General features: G+C 41.6%; 1 protein-coding gene across 3 annotated transcripts in view; it reads left to right on the forward strand.

The window, feature by feature from the left end:
- The window catches only part of col17a1b (collagen, type XVII, alpha 1b), a 30,096-nt gene that overhangs the window by 7,820 nt on the left and 5,095 nt on the right, over positions 1 to 17,181 (forward strand). For all 3 annotated transcript variants that reach the window (XM_050070398.1, XM_050070397.1, XM_050070399.1), the window contains 38 exons: positions 110 to 160; positions 2,508 to 2,654; positions 2,966 to 3,472; positions 3,617 to 3,700; positions 3,810 to 3,893; positions 3,998 to 4,159; positions 5,825 to 5,914; positions 6,002 to 6,046; positions 6,133 to 6,279; positions 8,959 to 9,546; positions 9,637 to 9,681; positions 9,798 to 9,815; positions 9,916 to 9,942; positions 10,039 to 10,101; positions 10,193 to 10,297; positions 10,405 to 10,458; positions 11,699 to 11,734; positions 11,880 to 11,933; positions 12,034 to 12,069; positions 12,500 to 12,535; positions 12,627 to 12,689; positions 13,622 to 13,657; positions 13,857 to 13,925; positions 14,014 to 14,040; positions 14,155 to 14,190; positions 14,304 to 14,339; positions 14,429 to 14,509; positions 14,602 to 14,637; positions 14,731 to 14,811; positions 15,698 to 15,778; positions 15,932 to 15,982; positions 16,109 to 16,168; positions 16,260 to 16,328; positions 16,415 to 16,441; positions 16,549 to 16,608; positions 16,718 to 16,804; positions 16,906 to 16,944; positions 17,041 to 17,148. In XM_050070398.1, coding sequence (XP_049926355.1) covers positions 110 to 160; positions 2,508 to 2,654; positions 2,966 to 3,472; positions 3,617 to 3,700; positions 3,810 to 3,893; positions 3,998 to 4,159; positions 5,825 to 5,914; positions 6,002 to 6,046; positions 6,133 to 6,279; positions 8,959 to 9,546; positions 9,637 to 9,681; positions 9,798 to 9,815; positions 9,916 to 9,942; positions 10,039 to 10,101; positions 10,193 to 10,297; positions 10,405 to 10,458; positions 11,699 to 11,734; positions 11,880 to 11,933; positions 12,034 to 12,069; positions 12,500 to 12,535; positions 12,627 to 12,689; positions 13,622 to 13,657; positions 13,857 to 13,925; positions 14,014 to 14,040; positions 14,155 to 14,190; positions 14,304 to 14,339; positions 14,429 to 14,509; positions 14,602 to 14,637; positions 14,731 to 14,811; positions 15,698 to 15,778; positions 15,932 to 15,982; positions 16,109 to 16,168; positions 16,260 to 16,328; positions 16,415 to 16,441; positions 16,549 to 16,608; positions 16,718 to 16,804; positions 16,906 to 16,944; positions 17,041 to 17,148 — 3,426 coding nt within the window. The remainder of the gene's footprint in view (positions 1 to 109; positions 161 to 2,507; positions 2,655 to 2,965; positions 3,473 to 3,616; positions 3,701 to 3,809; positions 3,894 to 3,997; positions 4,160 to 5,824; positions 5,915 to 6,001; positions 6,047 to 6,132; positions 6,280 to 8,958; positions 9,547 to 9,636; positions 9,682 to 9,797; positions 9,816 to 9,915; positions 9,943 to 10,038; positions 10,102 to 10,192; positions 10,298 to 10,404; positions 10,459 to 11,698; positions 11,735 to 11,879; positions 11,934 to 12,033; positions 12,070 to 12,499; positions 12,536 to 12,626; positions 12,690 to 13,621; positions 13,658 to 13,856; positions 13,926 to 14,013; positions 14,041 to 14,154; positions 14,191 to 14,303; positions 14,340 to 14,428; positions 14,510 to 14,601; positions 14,638 to 14,730; positions 14,812 to 15,697; positions 15,779 to 15,931; positions 15,983 to 16,108; positions 16,169 to 16,259; positions 16,329 to 16,414; positions 16,442 to 16,548; positions 16,609 to 16,717; positions 16,805 to 16,905; positions 16,945 to 17,040; positions 17,149 to 17,181) is intronic.

Below are 17,181 nucleotides of genomic sequence, written 5' to 3' on the forward strand. Positions count from 1 at the left end.
TCCTTTCATTATTTCTGCACCATCTGACTCTGAATTGTCCTGGATTACTTTTTTATTAAACCAGGATTCCTGTGTCCATTGTGTGTGTTTGTGTGTGATTTTTTTCCAGAGAGCGAGATCAGAGCCAGATTACAAAGTGCCTCTCCCACGGCCGGCAGATGTAAGACCACTTGAGACACACTGATCCGTTCGCTGCTGGTTATGCAAGTCCTCATAAAGCAACAAAGCATCTTTATTTGAGTGTGTTCATTCAGAGAACCACATGGATCGTGGAACATTTTTACAGCAGGGTTACTTTAGTGCAGTGTGTTTCTTTTTTTTTTGAGTTACGCTGCTGTCAAATACTTTGGCTCAGCATAAGTCACTCCTCTTCCACCACCTCTCACGTGGATGTTTAACTTTTCACAATTAGTAACACATGTGCAGTTCCCCCAGACAAAAGGTGCATGCGTCAGCAGAAAGAAAAGCGCAAGATTTAAACAATGACGCTCATGGGTTTGTGTTTGCATTGTGTGCATGTGGGGAAGAAGTGAAGGGGCATGTTTGTGGTGGCAACAATGGCACACATGAGTCACTGTTTGCAGCACCACCCGTTTGGGGCAGAACAGCAGAGAGTCAGAGTTTAACCGACGGTGATTGCTCCCCCTGCTGAATAAAGTGCATAATATTTAATCCCCATTTTTTACCAGTTAGTCACTCTGTGCCACCTTAACCCTACTTCACCCCCTCTCAACCGTGATGGAAGAACTATTTAGTGATTTTATTTGAGTAGAAATAGCAATCCAACAATATGGAGTGTAATTAATGACTTTTACTTAAGTACTGTCCTTGAATACATTTTTTTGGGTACTTGTACATCCCATTTTATGCTACTTACTGATAGCCTACTATGTCTTAGGGGGTATTATTAAGTATTGCTGGCTACTTTTTACTCCACCACATTAGTATGACAGATTTTACACATTGTATTCATGCATTGTTACAGATCAAAATAAGCAGGAGTATATAAAGAAGTAGAATTAGTCCCACGTCCACCAGCTACAATATTAAATGTAATGATAATCCTGCTGGAGGAATTTGGTTCGTTTCGAAAGCAGGTGACAGAACGCCAAACCAAAAACGAAGACGTACTGACAAAGAACAAAGGAACTGGGCAGGTATAAGTAGGGAGACACTGATTGGGGAAGTGACAACAGGTGAGCAGACTGCAGGACTAGTGAGGAGTGAGGGACAGGTGAAATTAATCAGACAATCAAAACTGAAAATACAATGGCAGAAAGTGAAGTGATCTGAAATGAGAAGAGATATAAGTAACAAAATAAAATAGGAAACAAACAAAATGACAAAACAAAATAACAGATTTAGCCGTTACCTGTAAAATATCTATTTTGATCAGTTGGCATTTTTGTTACTTGGTTACTTATTTCACATAACTAAATGCAGTGGTGGATGAAGTACCTCAGAGCCATACTTGAGTTTCAAAGTACAGATATCTTAGCAGGAAATGACTTTGGTAGAAGATAAAATCCCCTATTAGAATATTACTTGAATAAAAGATTTACAGTATCTGATATTTACTGTAGTATTGGAAGTATTAGCACAAGTAAATGCTGGCAATAAAAAGCAAACGGTCAGAATCCTCAGGATTGTAAAATGTATTTCTTCTTAACATGTACACCACCTTAAAAATGGAGTGTACATTACACTGTAAACTAAGGTCTTCTTCAGAGTGTAAAGGATTTAAAGACCAATTATCCAGTTTTCCTTTCCTCAAATTCATCAAGTTGTCCCTTCCTCCCTTCCTTTCCTATTCTGTAGTAAGTAACTGAGACACTTAGGGGAAATGTAGTGGAGCAAAAGTGACGGTTTACAAAAATAAAAAAACTCAAGTAAAGTACGGATACTCCCAAAAAATACTTAAGTACTGTAACAAAGTATTGTTACTTCATTACATTACAATACTGACTAAATGAGGCAGTAGCTAAAGCCAATCATGATGGAGAAAAAAAACGACACTCCAGCTCTTTAAACCACACACTAATAATGGAGCCTGTTCAGTTTTTAATTCATGTATTACATTTATTTCAATATAAATATTAATAGTACTCGTATACATTTAAATAATCAGAATTATGTTTATTTTCTCCAACAATCTGGGTTAAGTTTTCACATTCATGTTCCCTGAAGCTTATTGAAAGCAAAGTGAAGTAGCCTATTTGTATTTTTGGGTTGTTTAGGCAATTATTTTTGGGGGGGCTAAATAATCAGCTTACAAAATGGCTGTTTCTGTAGATACAGCGCTCTGCCTACAGGGCAGTATGGCTGTCCAGTAAATGTTAGTGAATAAAAAGTACCTTACTTTTCATTAAAATTTAGTGGAGTTAAAGTACCATGAAGTACCTCAATTTTACATAAGTGCAGTACTTCAGTAAGTGTGCACTCCAACACTGACACTGACTGAGATATTGCATTATTACATTTGTTGAGCATTGTTTGTGGCGTCGCAGGGACGGAGCTGGATGACGTGAAGAAGCTGCTGAAGGGACGCTCCAACAGCGTGAGCCCCACTCGCACCTCCAGCACCTCGGTCACCCTGCCTGTCCCTAAAAAGGCCAGCGTGGAAACCAAGACCATCTCTGTGACCTCCCAGACGGGTATATACCCTTACCACAGCCACACACACACTCACACACATACTTCACATGCACAGACACCTTGTCTCCCTCTCTAAGGTATGTGGGTTAAAATGGTCTCAGTTTGTGATCATTAGCCTACATTCCAGACGCACAGCTGGTTTTCTGAAAGATAAATCCTTTTTGAACCCAGACGTCAACACTTATCAAGGTTACAGTATTTTTAGACTCCTGAAAGACTTCTTCCTTGTTGCATGATTAAAATGACGCCTCCTTTCTTATTTTAAACGACCTACAAAATATCAACAAGTTATTATTTTTCGCTCTTGCAGGTTCGACTTCATTTGGCTCTGGTGCGCTGAGCGGGTTCCACACCATTGACACATCCGGCCTGTATGACACTGCTCTGACATCAGGACAGTATGATACTGGCGTAAAATCCGGCCAGTATGATGTCACTCTGAAGTCAGGCCAATATGATACTGGATTGAAGTCAAGCCAGTACGATATGGGTCTGAAATCAGGACAGTATGATACTGGTCTCAAATCGGGCCAGTACGATGTCAGTCTGAAATCAGGACAGTATGATACTAGTGTGAAGTCAGGACATTATGACATCACTGTGAAATCAGGACAGTATGACACCAGCATGCGAACAGGCCAGTACGACACGCTGGACGCCACACTGCCTACCTTCTCCTGGTCCACCTCCACGCTGCCCTCCGCCAACACCACGGTGGTCGCTGGCAACACCAGCAGCTACTCGTACCAGGTCGGCACCAACAACATGTCGGGGGGAACCTCGCCTGTGGGCCTCACCTCACCCTCGTCCCTGTCAGGTGAGACCGAACGCCCCTTGAACGTCACCTGTCACCTACAATTTTTTCTCAATATTTGGTCAAGTGTGTCACATCTTTGTGTGCTGTTTTATGATTATTATGTATGTTATTTAACTAAATCAAACCTTGTATCTCTGTTTACAGTTTACGGCTTCCAGAATAATCTGGCTCCCACCTCTCCCACTGTGCTCACCACCAGTGGAGGCAACATAAATGCCAACCTAGGAGGTAAGGCAGCATGCTCTCTCAACACTGTGACATATTTGCACTTGACAATAAAAGAAAATAGCACATTTTTTACTTGCATGTTCATCTGTGTGTGTGTTTGTATTTGCAGGTTATGGTGTTCAGAAGAATTTGTCAACTGGTGGTGGTGGTGGTGGTGGTGGTCTCGGTCTCATCACCACTCAACAAGTAACAAGTGAGTCCACAACACATTTATTTAATCTCATAAAAAGTGATCACAGTCAAAAACAGTGCTCAAATTTAAATGATTTGCGACGGTCTTTTCTTTGTCGTCGTCAGCCACTAGATCTCAACCTGATGATTCCTTTAAGAGAGAAAAGTTCCTGATCTCCGATAAAGAGAACGCTCCAGTGAAGAGGGACACAGAAATGTTCATTTTGTCCAAAGACAGCGGGAAGCAGTTCACCAGCACTGGCAGCATGCAGATAGGTGGTGGAGGAGGTGAGTCTGCTCAATACTGCCCCCTTCTGGACAAACTCTGAATTTTCTCTCAGCTTAAAGGGATAGTTTGGATCTTTTGAAGTAGGGTTGTATGTATTACCTACAGTACATGTCGGTTGAGATAGTCCCAGTTTGGAGAAGCAGGCAGGAATACAGACACAGAAGCTAAACAATGTACTGCTGTGGATGGGGGCGGCAGCAAAATGTATTTTAGCCACCTAAAAAACGTTCCCCATCCATGCTCTCGTCAAAGGCCACCAGACTCCATTGAAAACATAGAGTAATTATAACTTGCAGAACACAGGAGTTTCTGGTCTTGTGTGACGTTGGTGAATCCGAACTATTCCTTTTAAACGCCAAAGTCACACAATAACACAAACTAACTAACTGGTTTGGCTGCGTTGGAACAACAGCTCCTGTGTTCAGCTAAGTTAAATTACTGCTTTCTTCAATGGAGCCTGGCTTTGAAGAGAGCGATGTAACGGCTTCAGTTCCCCATCAAAAATAGCCATCTGGCAGCTGTGTAAAGTTGTGAATATATTCTAAATATAGTGTACACTTAAAGTGATGTTGATATTTTAGGTGGCTAAAATAGGTTTTGCTGCTGCCCCCATCGGTAGTACTCCAGCCTGCTTCTCCAAATTGGAGGCATGCTGGCTGTAGGTAATATACTGACAATATGTACCTCATACAACCCCACTTCAAAACATCTGAACTGACCCTTTAGTAGGATTTTTCAACTTTTCTGGACCTCAATACAACTATTCTGTTTAAACTGACACTGGTTTCTGGACACTTGGAGGCTGTTCATGGATGTGATCCCATTAAAATATCTCAACATTGACCCAACATTTCTTTTTCTTAAGAAGCCAGAACAACCTGAACTGAATTTGAATTTACAGTTCAGTGTTTCTAGCTTTCACAGATGATTTTAACCAGATCAGGAACTGAAGTACTATCCAGGCCAGCCTCATGGAATTATGGACATGGAGACAAAATTTTCCAAATTGGAACGTCATCCGTCACCCACCCTCAGCCTTTATTCCACTATCTTCACTCTGGCTTGTAAACTGAGCCAGCCATAGCAAGTTCTATTTGAGTCTGCCTCACTCCTCACCTTTGCCTCACACCTGGTGCTTTGAACACTTTATAAGGGGCCAGAAATTCGGCCATTACCTGTCTGATCCTTTCGTTTTCTCATTTCCTCTGTACCCTGACTTTTCCTTGTCTTAACCCCTGATTTTTGGTGAGGCACTCTGACTCAGCCAGTCAGGCTCATTTTCACAATAACCGCGGGGGACTGGGTGTCGGATGACAAGTTGAAATGTGTTTCTGATTTCTGGTGAGGCTTTTTGACTTAGCTAGTCGCCCCCACCCTGTGGCGGGGCTGCCTGTAGCAGTATTTATTTGTTTACCCTCGAGTGTTGGGGACAGAAATCCTGCTGTTTACTATTTTTTTCATCTTCTATTTATAAATTGAGGATATTTGCTTGCTTATTTTTGTCTTTATAGGTTAAAGCCCTTTCTCTGTCGTGTTGTATCACATGTATCATCTGTCCTATGTTGATTATCATGTTTTCTTGTTGTTAAAGAGCTGTGTTTCCTGGTTCTGCTTGTTAAATACAATAAAAGTAGAGTTTTAAAAAAGTATTTGTGATCTTACAGGCTCACTATCAGGAGATTCAATAAAGAAAGAGAAGCTCATTTCAAGTTACAGTGAGCCGGCACAACTGAAGACAGAGACAGCCAACTCTTGTGAGTGCTCATTAAAAACATCTCTAATAACCAAAAGTATGTTGATTATAAAAGTAAATAAGTGATGTTTATTTATTGCTTCATCAGATGGATCATCTGGAGTTGTAATGAAAGACAAAGCCACCTATGCAGGTATTTTTTATTGCATGTTTGTTGATTAATGATGAGTATTAAAGTGTTTGGAAGTTAGGGTTTGACTCTATCCTCTCCGTCTGCAGAGATTCACAGGGACAGCGGCATCTTTGGAGGAGGCGGAGGATTTTGCTGCTGCTCCGACTCCTGTTGCTCCTGGTGGAAATGGCTGCTGGGTCTCCTCCTCCTCTCCCTACTCCTGCTGGGACTCCTGTTTGGGCTCATTGCACTGGGTAAGGCTGACTTATACCACATAATGAGGTTTAACAGGGAACAATAAAAGTGTCCCTGAAGATAAAACCTTAGGAGTCATGGGATTCTCTCCGGAGCTGCTCTGCAGCAAAGCGCCTGGGAGTGACTGTTTTTGAACCAATAAAATGTGTGTTTCAGCTTTTACAGGCTAGTGAGCATTATTTCACAGCGCTGCTAAGAGCTGTGAGACTGTAAATGTAATCCTCTCCCTGGAAATTTGATCTGTGGGTACTGTCCCGCCGCCATGAAGTCGGTCTGGCTTTCATTGTCAGTGGAGCAGCTCCAGAAATTGTTGCTTGATGACATCAGAGACTCCAGTTTGTTTTGCTGCAGCAGCAGAGCTGTTAATGTGGATTTATCCTGATAGAAATGTGATAAAAAGAGAGCCTGGAATGACATCTGCAACTCGCATGCAAGCTTGTGCAAATCAAAACCTGTTGAGCTGTTACAGATAATCTGATCCTGTACAGTACATACAGTATATTTAGTGTGTGCAGGACACAATGTTCAGCTGCACTCTGTGGTAGGTTAAAGGTGTATCCTGAAGTTTTTTTTGGTCCTTTTCAGTGACATACACTAACACCACACTTCCAACTTCCAACTTCTGAGAATCCACTTAGAAAACAGAGAAAGAGACACTTGTTTTGGCCGTTCAATTTAGGACCCAAAATGCAAACACATCCAGCAAACGGGATGGTTAACAGTAGTTTATTGTAGTTTGAAAAAATGGAGCTGAACTGGAATGATGGCTGAAGTGGGCAGGGAGTGGCAAAGCAGAGCAGGCAGATTAGCTAAAGGCAGAGCAGTCCAAATCTGGAGGCAGAAGACGAGAACAAGGCTGGATGTGGTGGGTTATGTTTGAAGCAGGCAGAGATTCAGAGTGGGAATAGATGTCCAAAAGAACAAAAAGACAAAGTGTCAAAAAAAACTAGAAGTTGGCCCTGACATCTGTACTGCAGAGGCAACTGAGCGATCTGGCAGAGTCTGGAGACCTGAGCTGGGTTTTATACTGCAGTGGATTGTAGATGAGGTTCAGGTGTGCAGGTTCAGGTTCAGCAGCTGCTGGCACTCAGGAGGATTGGCAGGAGGAGGGAACCAGGAGGCCACACCCAGCAGAGGCAGAGACTGAAAACAAACATGAGGCACTAGGACAGAACTTGCTTGACAATCAACACATTTTTAAGTTCTCTTCAGTATTAAAGTGACTCAGTGATTGTTGTGTGTACATCAATGGATGCATTGCAAAGAGGAACTGCTAATTGCTAGTTCAGCATACTTTTAATGCTTCCGATATGCCAAAATGTTTAAAAATATAGCTTAAAACTGGGACTAAAGTTGTAGCCCACACACACTTCCTGTTGGGCTGTTGTACCAAGTGTCATACTCTTATGTATTTCCTTTCCAGTACAGTTTGTTGAGTGATCAGACAGTTGAGATTTGCTCTTTTATTTTGACAGTTTGGCTTTTGCTAATGAGATTTTGGCAGTTTGTGGTGAGAAAAGGTTAGCAGCTACTGAACTGCAGAAACAGCTGCACAGAGGACTATAATTCAGTGTGTGCATTAACTTACACACCGGTAGTAAATCAAATATATGTACATACACAAGAGGGAAAATAACACAATAACTGCATAAAGTAATAATATAAAAATGTATGCATAAGTAATTCTAAAAAAAAAAAAAAAATCCTACATAAATATGCACCACAATCTACAATCAACAGATGAGCTCACTATGTATTATATTTTTAATATTAAAGGTCCAGTGTGGAGGATTTAGGAGCATCTATTAGCAGCAAATGCTATATTACATTTAGCCTACAACTATGTTTTCATTAGTTTATAATCACTTAAAAATGAGAATGAGCCGTTCATGTCTACATACAGAGTGGATCCTCCTCCACAGAGTCCTCCATGTTGTTCTACAGTAGCCCAGAAGGGACAAACCAAGCAGTGGCTCTAGACAGGGTTATTCGCAGGTTCAAGTCAGCCACCTTAGTTCTCCTACACGCTGGGTAAATGGGTGAAGTGTCAGTTCTGCAACCTCACCACTAGATGCCACTACATCCCACACACTGGACCTTCAAGATAGAGCTGTTTCGGGGACAGATGTCTTTTTCTGTTTTGATTGGAACGACTACAATCTTCACCTTGTTTTGTCTTCTTTATAGATAAATTGTTATTATTTGTATTATTGAGTACAGTGTTTACTGTGGGCTGTATACAAAAGATTTGTTTGTATTGTTATTTTCTAAATTCAGCTGATTCAAAAGTCAGTCAGAACGGTGCATTCAGGTGCATTCGTTTAGATCAGTGACTTCCCTAGCAAGGGTTTAGTTTATGAATGCAACACTGTCTTAATAATGATAATGATAATAACCTTTATTTCTATGCACAGTTGTATGGATAAATGCAACACGAAGTGCTTTACATAAAGATGAATAATTACCAATCATCACATTATCAATGAAATAAGGTTAAAAACAGTAAAATAAGTTAGAGATATAGATAGGTTTATAAACTATGGAAAACTGGTATTGATTATGAAATGATTCTCAATCTGTATTTTGTCAAATTTCAGATTGAGAATCATTTCTATCACTGCCTAAACGTGTTTCTCCTTGTAAGTTCATTTTACCAAATTTGGACGTTCCTTTTTCAGCTGAGGACGTGAGAAAGCTGAAGAATCGTGTGGCCACGCTGGAGGCCGAGTCCTCGGTCACTGCTGCTCGTACCAGCCGGCTGTCAGGTACTTCCAATGACATCAACGGCTATGGGGTCGCTGGAGGTGCAGTTGCAGGTGCAGGTGCAGGTGGAGGTGGAGGTACCTCCCACACTGACACTGACAACACGCTACTCCTAAGCGGCGGAGGTGGAGGCTCAAGCTCCAAAACACGAGTCGTTGTTGCTGGCGGTGGCACCAGTAGTAGAAACGAAGTTGACGTCAGCCTTGCAACTGCTGCTGCTGCTGGCGGTGGTGCCAGTGGGGCTAGTGGTGTTGTTCCTGGCGGTGGGGCCGGTGGGTCCACTGGGGCCAGAGCTGGAAGTGCCGGCACAAGTCATGGTGGCGCTAGTGGTGGTCGTACTAGTACCGGTTTTGGTGGCGGTGTCGTCGAAGGCAGCGACTCTTCAGTACTCTTCGGCAGTAATGATGGCTACGGGATCAGTGGAGGACACACGAGCGCTGCTGCTCTTCAGTTGATGATCCAGCGAATGTTAAGGGCTGAAATGCATTCAGAGTCATACCAAGGTACTGATCATACTACATGAACATGAAAACACACACACACACACACACACCCTGAACTAATGTTCATTGAGCTGTTGTTTTCTGTCTCAGCTTTGCTAGCATCGTCAGCGCAGAGAGGACTGCCTGGACCTAAAGGTGAAATTCAAATACATTTATTTCATAAAATCCAAACATATACTCTTTTTTAAATCAGTAAACATGAGTCGTGTTGAATTAATGCTCATTTTTGTTTACGTTTTTAATATTTTTAGGGGACGCTGGAGTTAAAGGTCAGGATGAAAATCACTCACTGAAATCTTCACATTTTTCAGCTGTAATACATTTTTCTTCTACTGCATCATAACCAAATATATGTTTCACTTATCACAGGAGATTCAGGTTTCCCTGGGATTCCAGGTAAGGAATGGAGACTAATTTTTTCATTGAGTAATTTTCTAAGACTATTTTGGGGCATCATAGTGTAATTCTGCTGACTGTGACCTTTGACCTCAGGCACTCCAGGTCCGATTGGACAACCAGGCCCTGAGGGTCCAAAAGGACAGAAAGGAAGCCAAGGTACAGACAGCTCTTAAGGTCAAACTACACGATGCCTAGCTCATTAGCAGTGAGGTTTTTTTTTTAACCTGTATGTAAAATGTCTGATCAGGTGATCATGGACTGGACGGGGCGCCAGGTATCAGAGGTCGCGAGGGCCCGCCCGGCCCCAGAGGTGAGGGAGGACCTCCAGGCTTTGGACCGAAAGGTGACAAAGGTATGGCTCCCAGCAGAAACATGACTTAGTGTTTGTTAATGATACAGATGACATCTAGTTATTCCTGACTGTGTCACTGCAGGATCTCATGTGTTTGGTTTATGCAGGTTCTTCTGGAGAGCCAGGACCCGTGGGACCTCCCGGCCCGTCTGGACCAAAGGGTGAGGTCACTGAACAAAAACATTCAAATTGTGTTATAACATCAAAATATCATGGGTCCTACTTGTGGACAAAAGGTGCATCTGTATCAGTTTATTGCTTCATGGTGTATGAACCAAAAGCAGCACCAGGTGGCAGCATAGAGTCAAAAAAGCCTCCATATTGTTCAGGGAAAAGAAAATTACATCTCTACTTACTATTTTTATACTAAGCTCCTGCTGCTTGTACTTGTTGGAAAACCCCATATCACGGGACATTTAAGCACAAGTGTTCTGATGATGACTTCATCTACAAGCACACCAACAACAATAATTCACCCACCTTAAAACTTTTTAACTGTCGTTCTAAGCTTTACTATTATTCAGCCCATCCCTCTGTCCTGTGTATAAACATAAATAAACCAATAAACATCACATTTCGGAAAAGAAAAACACTCACAAAAGGTAAATGGACCTTCATCTGTATAGCACCTTTCTAGTCTCTCTGACCACTCCAAGGGCTTTAACACTACATGCCACATTCATCCATTCACACACACATTCATACACTGGTGGCTGAGGCAAACACAGCCCTCAGGATCAATTTGGGGTTCAGTATCTTGCCCAAAGTGTGACATATGAACTGGAGGAGTTGGCATGTAATTTGTATAAAGTAACTGACTACATTTGAAAGTAATCTGATACATGATATAAATGCTTATTGGGCTTCAGTGTATTAAGAACACATCTTTATTTATATATTTATGAAATATTCTTTGATTTTAAATGAAATTAAATTACAATCTAAATGTATTTTTTCGCATACACTCAAACCGTTTAAAACCTGAGCAATTTATTACTTTCAAGAACACAAGAAAAAGCAACGAGCAACTTTTCAAGAAATGACCCAAAAATTAGCAAGAAATTAGTGAAAGTTACAAGAAAATTTCCAGAAAAATAGCAAAAAAACTTCTGTGACATAATTTTAAAAAATATAAATAGATTTTTCTGGGTGTTTTTTCTTTGATTTTTTAAATCATTTTCTGGTTACTTTCCCTCTCTCCTTTTTCTTTTTCAGGTTATTTTTCTTGTCATATTTTACTATTTTCTTGAAATTTGCGGGACGCTTTTTTGCCAAGTTGCTCATTGCCTTTTTCTTGTATGTTTTTGAAAATAATCAAAATAATTAACTTAAAGGTTTAATTAATCTTAATGTTAAACTGTGTTTTTCCTTTCTAATAATTATTATTAATCTATGATGTAGGTATACATGGACTTCCTGGACTTATTGGATCACAAGGTCAGTTTGTCCCTGTTGTCATTCACATAGAGCATCACAGTGGCTCCTGCTAAATCAAATATTATCTAAAATTTACCATCTGAGAATACTGTAAGCAGTGCCTTGAATTAACCCCTGGTGTTTTACATGAACTGTTCTGTTGTAGGTCAACCAGGCGCTCAAGGTTTCCGTGGCGAACCTGGGCTTCCTGGACCTAAAGGTAGGTCACATGGTTATACTCAGTTGCTAAATACACTGAAATGCATAATTACTTTATATACTTTAATGTTACTCACAGAGTCACTCTTCTCCCTCTGCAGGTGACAGAGGACTTGCTGGATTCCAAGGACCTAAAGGTTGGTTGTAACTACAACAGGTTTTTGTACGATTTGTGGAGTCAGTGAATGTTTCTAACCCAAATGTCAGCGTCGGGGGCTGAAAAATCAAGACAAAGGGGAAGTTTCAAAAGCTGCAGTTCCTCAAATGGCCACTTGAGGCTGGCTCCAAAAGTGAGTCAATCCTCACTAGTCTCCCGTACCAAACCACAGCGCTGTGTCAGTGGTAGGAAGAGATCTGGTTTCAGATCGTTCTGGCACAGGGGAAAAAACACTCTGGGTAGTCTGTATTTCTCTAAATCAAGAGCTCCACCCTCTTGTCCAAATATGGTCACTTCTGGCTCCAAAAATCCAATATGGTGACGGCCACAAACCAGTGGGTGACATCACGGTGGTTATGTCCATTTTTAAATACAGACTATGTTTCTAACCATGTTAATGTTTATTTTAGGTGAAGCTGGTGACTCTGGTCTCAGAGGTACCAAAGGTCAGTACAGCTTTGTGAATTATTTGAAGCTGTCAACTTGCCATGTTGTGTACTCTGTGCTGTTTCCTAATCCAGTTGCCCCTCTCCTCAGGTGATCCTGGTATACCAGGTCTACAAGGGCCGGCTGGAGAGAGAGGAATGAAAGGATCAATGGGTGAGTCGCAGGACCTCCAGTCCCAGATAACTATTTCATTCTCAGACACTCAGATTGTGGTATCGTGCTTCTTAACAGTTTGGGAAATAGGCTCATTCACTTTCTTCGATGAGAAGATCAATACCATTCATGTATTTTTCCATTGAATATGAAGCTACAGCCCGCAACCGGCTAGCTTAGTGTAGCTTAGCACAAAGACTGGACATAAAAGCTTTCTTTCCGTGCTCCGTCCATGCACTAGGACCAGACAGCAAAACTAAATCTTGAGATCTCAGACTGTAGCTACAGGCAGAGCTCTGTTCAGTCAAAGTACAAATATTCAAAGGGAGTTTACCCAGTATTGCTTTATAAGTGAACAAATACCAGTTACTGAGCCTACAAAAGGTCAAAGATGGCCAGCCAGCCCTGGAATAAAGCGTACAGTCATGAGTGAGGGCTTTGGAATTTGTGACAAATCTCAGTGCACTATGATATGCATTATCTAACAAGTGCAAACAATGTGCAGATGCATTCATGTACAACAAATCCCCACAATCCAGAAGCGGTAGAAACGTAGCAGCAAGATTATCAACCTGAGGTTTAAAAGAAAGGGAGTCATCGAGCCAAATACCAAGATATTAATAGGTGACAACCTCTAACTTCTTTCCCTGAGCAGTAAGAACATCAGGAGTGTTCACAGGCTCTTTCCTAGCATTTGAGAAAGGCATTACCTGAGTTTAATCAGCATTTAAAATCAGATCTTAGCCCGTTATCTGAACATGTTACTGTTGATTTATGTAAAAATCAATAAACAACATGATCCAGCAGGGGGCAGCAGAGAGGAGTCTGCTCCTAAAGCCTCACTGAAGGAACAATAGACAATGGCTATTACACCAAAAGCTTGTTTTTAAGAGCGATTAATGGATTGTTTTTGGTTCTTTTAATGTCATCAGGTCTGTCTGGAGTTGATGGAGCTAAAGGATCAAGAGGTAAAACACTCATAATTAAAGCATTACAGATACACCTGCTTAAATATTATTTTGATGTGCACAAGAATGTAAAACTGGTGATTACAGAACTCAAGAATGTCAAACTAAAAACAAAGCTTTTCCTCCTCTTCTTGAACATTTAGTATTTCAGACACACATTGTCAAATCATAAGTAATATTTTTATTTTTTGGCCCTCAGGTGACACAGGACCTGCTGGGCCCCCTGGACTCAGAGGTCCCGCTGGGCCTCCAGGAGATTCACATCCAGGTAAACTGAGCCTCTGATGAAAATGTAGCTGTATTACCATCATTAGTTGATAATGTAATGAGATACATTCATATCTCTCCCTCTATAGCCGCACCTGGGCTTCCAGGACCTCCAGGTACAACTTGACTATTAATACAACACATATGACATTTGATTATTAATTCTGTGGCACTTTATTATGAATTACCTTAATTTGTAAATGTACTTACGTCTTGCATCTTGCTTGTAGGGATACCAGGGAATCCAGGACGACCCGGCTCCAAAGGTACAGCTCCCTTGATGCCGTCTGCAGCGAAAAAAAAGCATGTTTTACACATTACCGTCTGTTTTGTGCTGTTAATATGTGCGTCTGACGCAGCATGTGTCTGTCTGTTTTAGGTGAAACAGGTCCACCAGGAAGAATCATCAATGCAGGTAATAGATCATGACAAAACATATACTTAAAACATAATATTAGACATTGTCTAAGAAGATGTCTTACCATCACTTTATTTATCCTGCAGCTGGTTCCACTGCTGTCGGCATCCCAGGACCACCTGGGCCTGCTGGTCCTCCCGGCCCTGCAGGACCTCCAGGATTATCAGGTCTGACATCACGCCCTTTGCATCCTGAGCCCTGAATGATCAAACTGTATCAGTAGTACCAGAGCTTGATGTTTCTTGTTTTAACTCCTCAGGTCCCATTGGCCCTGCTGGTCTGCCTGGCCAACCTGGTACGTTATTGTGTCTTTGCTCCTGAAGGAAGTTTTCCGGATCGGATGCGTTGCCCTCCGAGTCTCACAGATGCTGCATTTTTTTCTTCACAGGTGCTAAAGGTGACAGAGGATTTAAGGGAGAGCAGGGAGATGCAGGAATATCATCGAGGGTGTCTGAGACTTTGAGCTCGAGTGAGTACTTTTAAAAATGGTTTTCTTGAAGACATATTGTTTAGAGGTGAGAAATAACTTCATCTTTAGAAAACAGTGAGGACTGTGTCACTTTTGAGAGAAACATAAATGGTGCAATCTTCATCTTACAAATGAAAACAACAATTTCCCCCTGGGGATCAATGAAGTACCTTGAGATGGTTTGGAATTAACAGAATTTTTAAGAAAATTTCGTAAGATAAATTGTTTTGGCTATGTTAGCATTTAGTGTTATCCTGTAATTACAACTTGTGGCCACAGTGGGCGCTATTTGGCAAAAGTAACAATGTAATTTTCTACACTTTTAGTCTGGTTCATCCCTCTCTACCAGGTCCCCATAAAGTGCAATGGAATTTAAAGATAATTTGACATAGTGGCCAAACCATGTAACTACAACTCACAGGTCCCCTCAACAAGACTTTTTTCCCATAGACTCGCATTGTGAAAGAGACATTTGTAAATCAGTGGATACGTTCTTTTAACGTCACAACCCCCGCGAAATGACTCCTTTCACCATTGGGATTGATCATTCTGGTCTGGTAAGATTTAGAAGAGGCCACAGATTTTAGAGTTGCATAATTAAATCAATTGATCCCCATTCAAGGTAGTTGAGCACTAAACTGGAAGTTAGCTGTCAGGCTGCGTAAGTCTCTAGTGAGCTGTATGAGCCAATAACACAGAAGATCTGGATCATTTTATACCTGGAAAGTTAAATTTTTTTGGCCACATGCACCAGTGAGCAACTTCCGAAGGAGTCCATGGGGCTCCACCTCCAACGCTGGATCCAGTTCTCTTTATACATCCATGCTCTCTACAGATCAAAATAATGTTCATTGCTTAAAATCATTTGTTTCTGTTTCTGCTTCAGGGCAGTACAGTGGTAGTTCAAGTTCAGGACAGTTTGGCCAACCCGGCCCACCTGGTCCACCAGGTCCACCTGGACGCCCAGGTAAATAAAACAACGCGCTCTGTTGCAGCGTTATCAAACACATCATCTGTAATGATTAAGTTGGATTTGTTTGACGCCATCAAAGAAGACCAGAGTTTTCTTGAGATATTCTTCAAACTGGGTCACTGACTGTTTCAAAAATGTTTCCATCAGGCGATTCAAGACAAGGACCTCCAGGACCACCCGGGCCTCCAGGTCAACCAGGTATTTAAGCGCTTTAAATCCACTGTTTCAAATATGGACTCTGCGTTGAGTGGTTTGTACGGTGTGTTTAGTGTTATGTGAAGATCATCCATTAATATATCAAACTTCAATCATCTTCTCTTTTAGGTTATGGAATTCAAGGACCTAAAGGAGACAGAGGAGAGTCAGGCTTTTCATCCAGCTCTGGTATGAGCCAAAATCTAAACGTGTGCTCTGTCTTGATGTGGGTTTGTATTTAGCAGTAACAGATACCATTTCAACGCTGCTCTCATTACAGGAACATATTACACTGGACCACCAGGACCACCAGGACCAGCTGGGCCTGCTGGGCCTAAAGGATCAACAGGTGATCAGATTTGTGACAACTTATAATGTCCCTTCTTTTAGTTTTAGTAATTCTGAATTCTAACGTAACATCTGTTGTTATTTTAGGTTCTCCTGGACCGAGAGGATACCAAGGTAATTGTCTTTCTTTAAGTAGACATACAATACAGGCGGTTGTGAGCCTCCCTTTGAACAAATCCTTGCCAGCATAAATAACTGTGATGTCATCATGTGTGTCTCAGGTGAAACAGGCCAGCCAGGTGTGCCGGGTGCCCCAGGAAGACCAGGAACCTCTGAGAGAGGTCAACATCCAAACGCCTATCATACAAAATCACATTAGAGTTATATCACAGAGCCACAAAGGCGTAATGCACACGTGTGATGAACTGTATATCTATTTCTTCCTTACAGTGTCGAGTTACGGTGAAGTACAGGGGATCCCTGGACCACCAGGTCCACCTGGACCTCCTGGACATCCCGGACAACAGGGACTTAAAGGTACCAACACATAGAAACATGTGGATGCTGTCAGTGTTTTATTGTCTGTATGCACCTGTGTATCACATGACATTAACGTTTTGTTGTTTATCATTTCTAAGGTGATCCCGGAGTTCCTGGTATTCCCGGCTCTTCAAGAGGTAGAGGAAAATTATAATTACATTTTACAGTAATATACAATGTCCAGTAATTTGTAACTAATTTGTAACTTGTAACTGTATCTAATTGTTCCTCAGGCGCCATCTCAGTCACTGCAGGCCCTCCTGGTCCTCCTGGTCCCCCCGGTCCTCCTGGTTCATTCTCTTCTTCCAGTGAGATGCGGCAGTACATATCTGACTATCTGAGTAAGAGTTCTTCTGAAGCAAGATCTCACACTC

This window comes from Epinephelus moara, chromosome 19, assembly GCF_006386435.1.
Source record: "Epinephelus moara isolate mb chromosome 19, YSFRI_EMoa_1.0, whole genome shotgun sequence".
Classification (NCBI taxonomy): Eukaryota; Metazoa; Chordata; class Actinopteri; order Perciformes; family Serranidae; genus Epinephelus; species Epinephelus moara.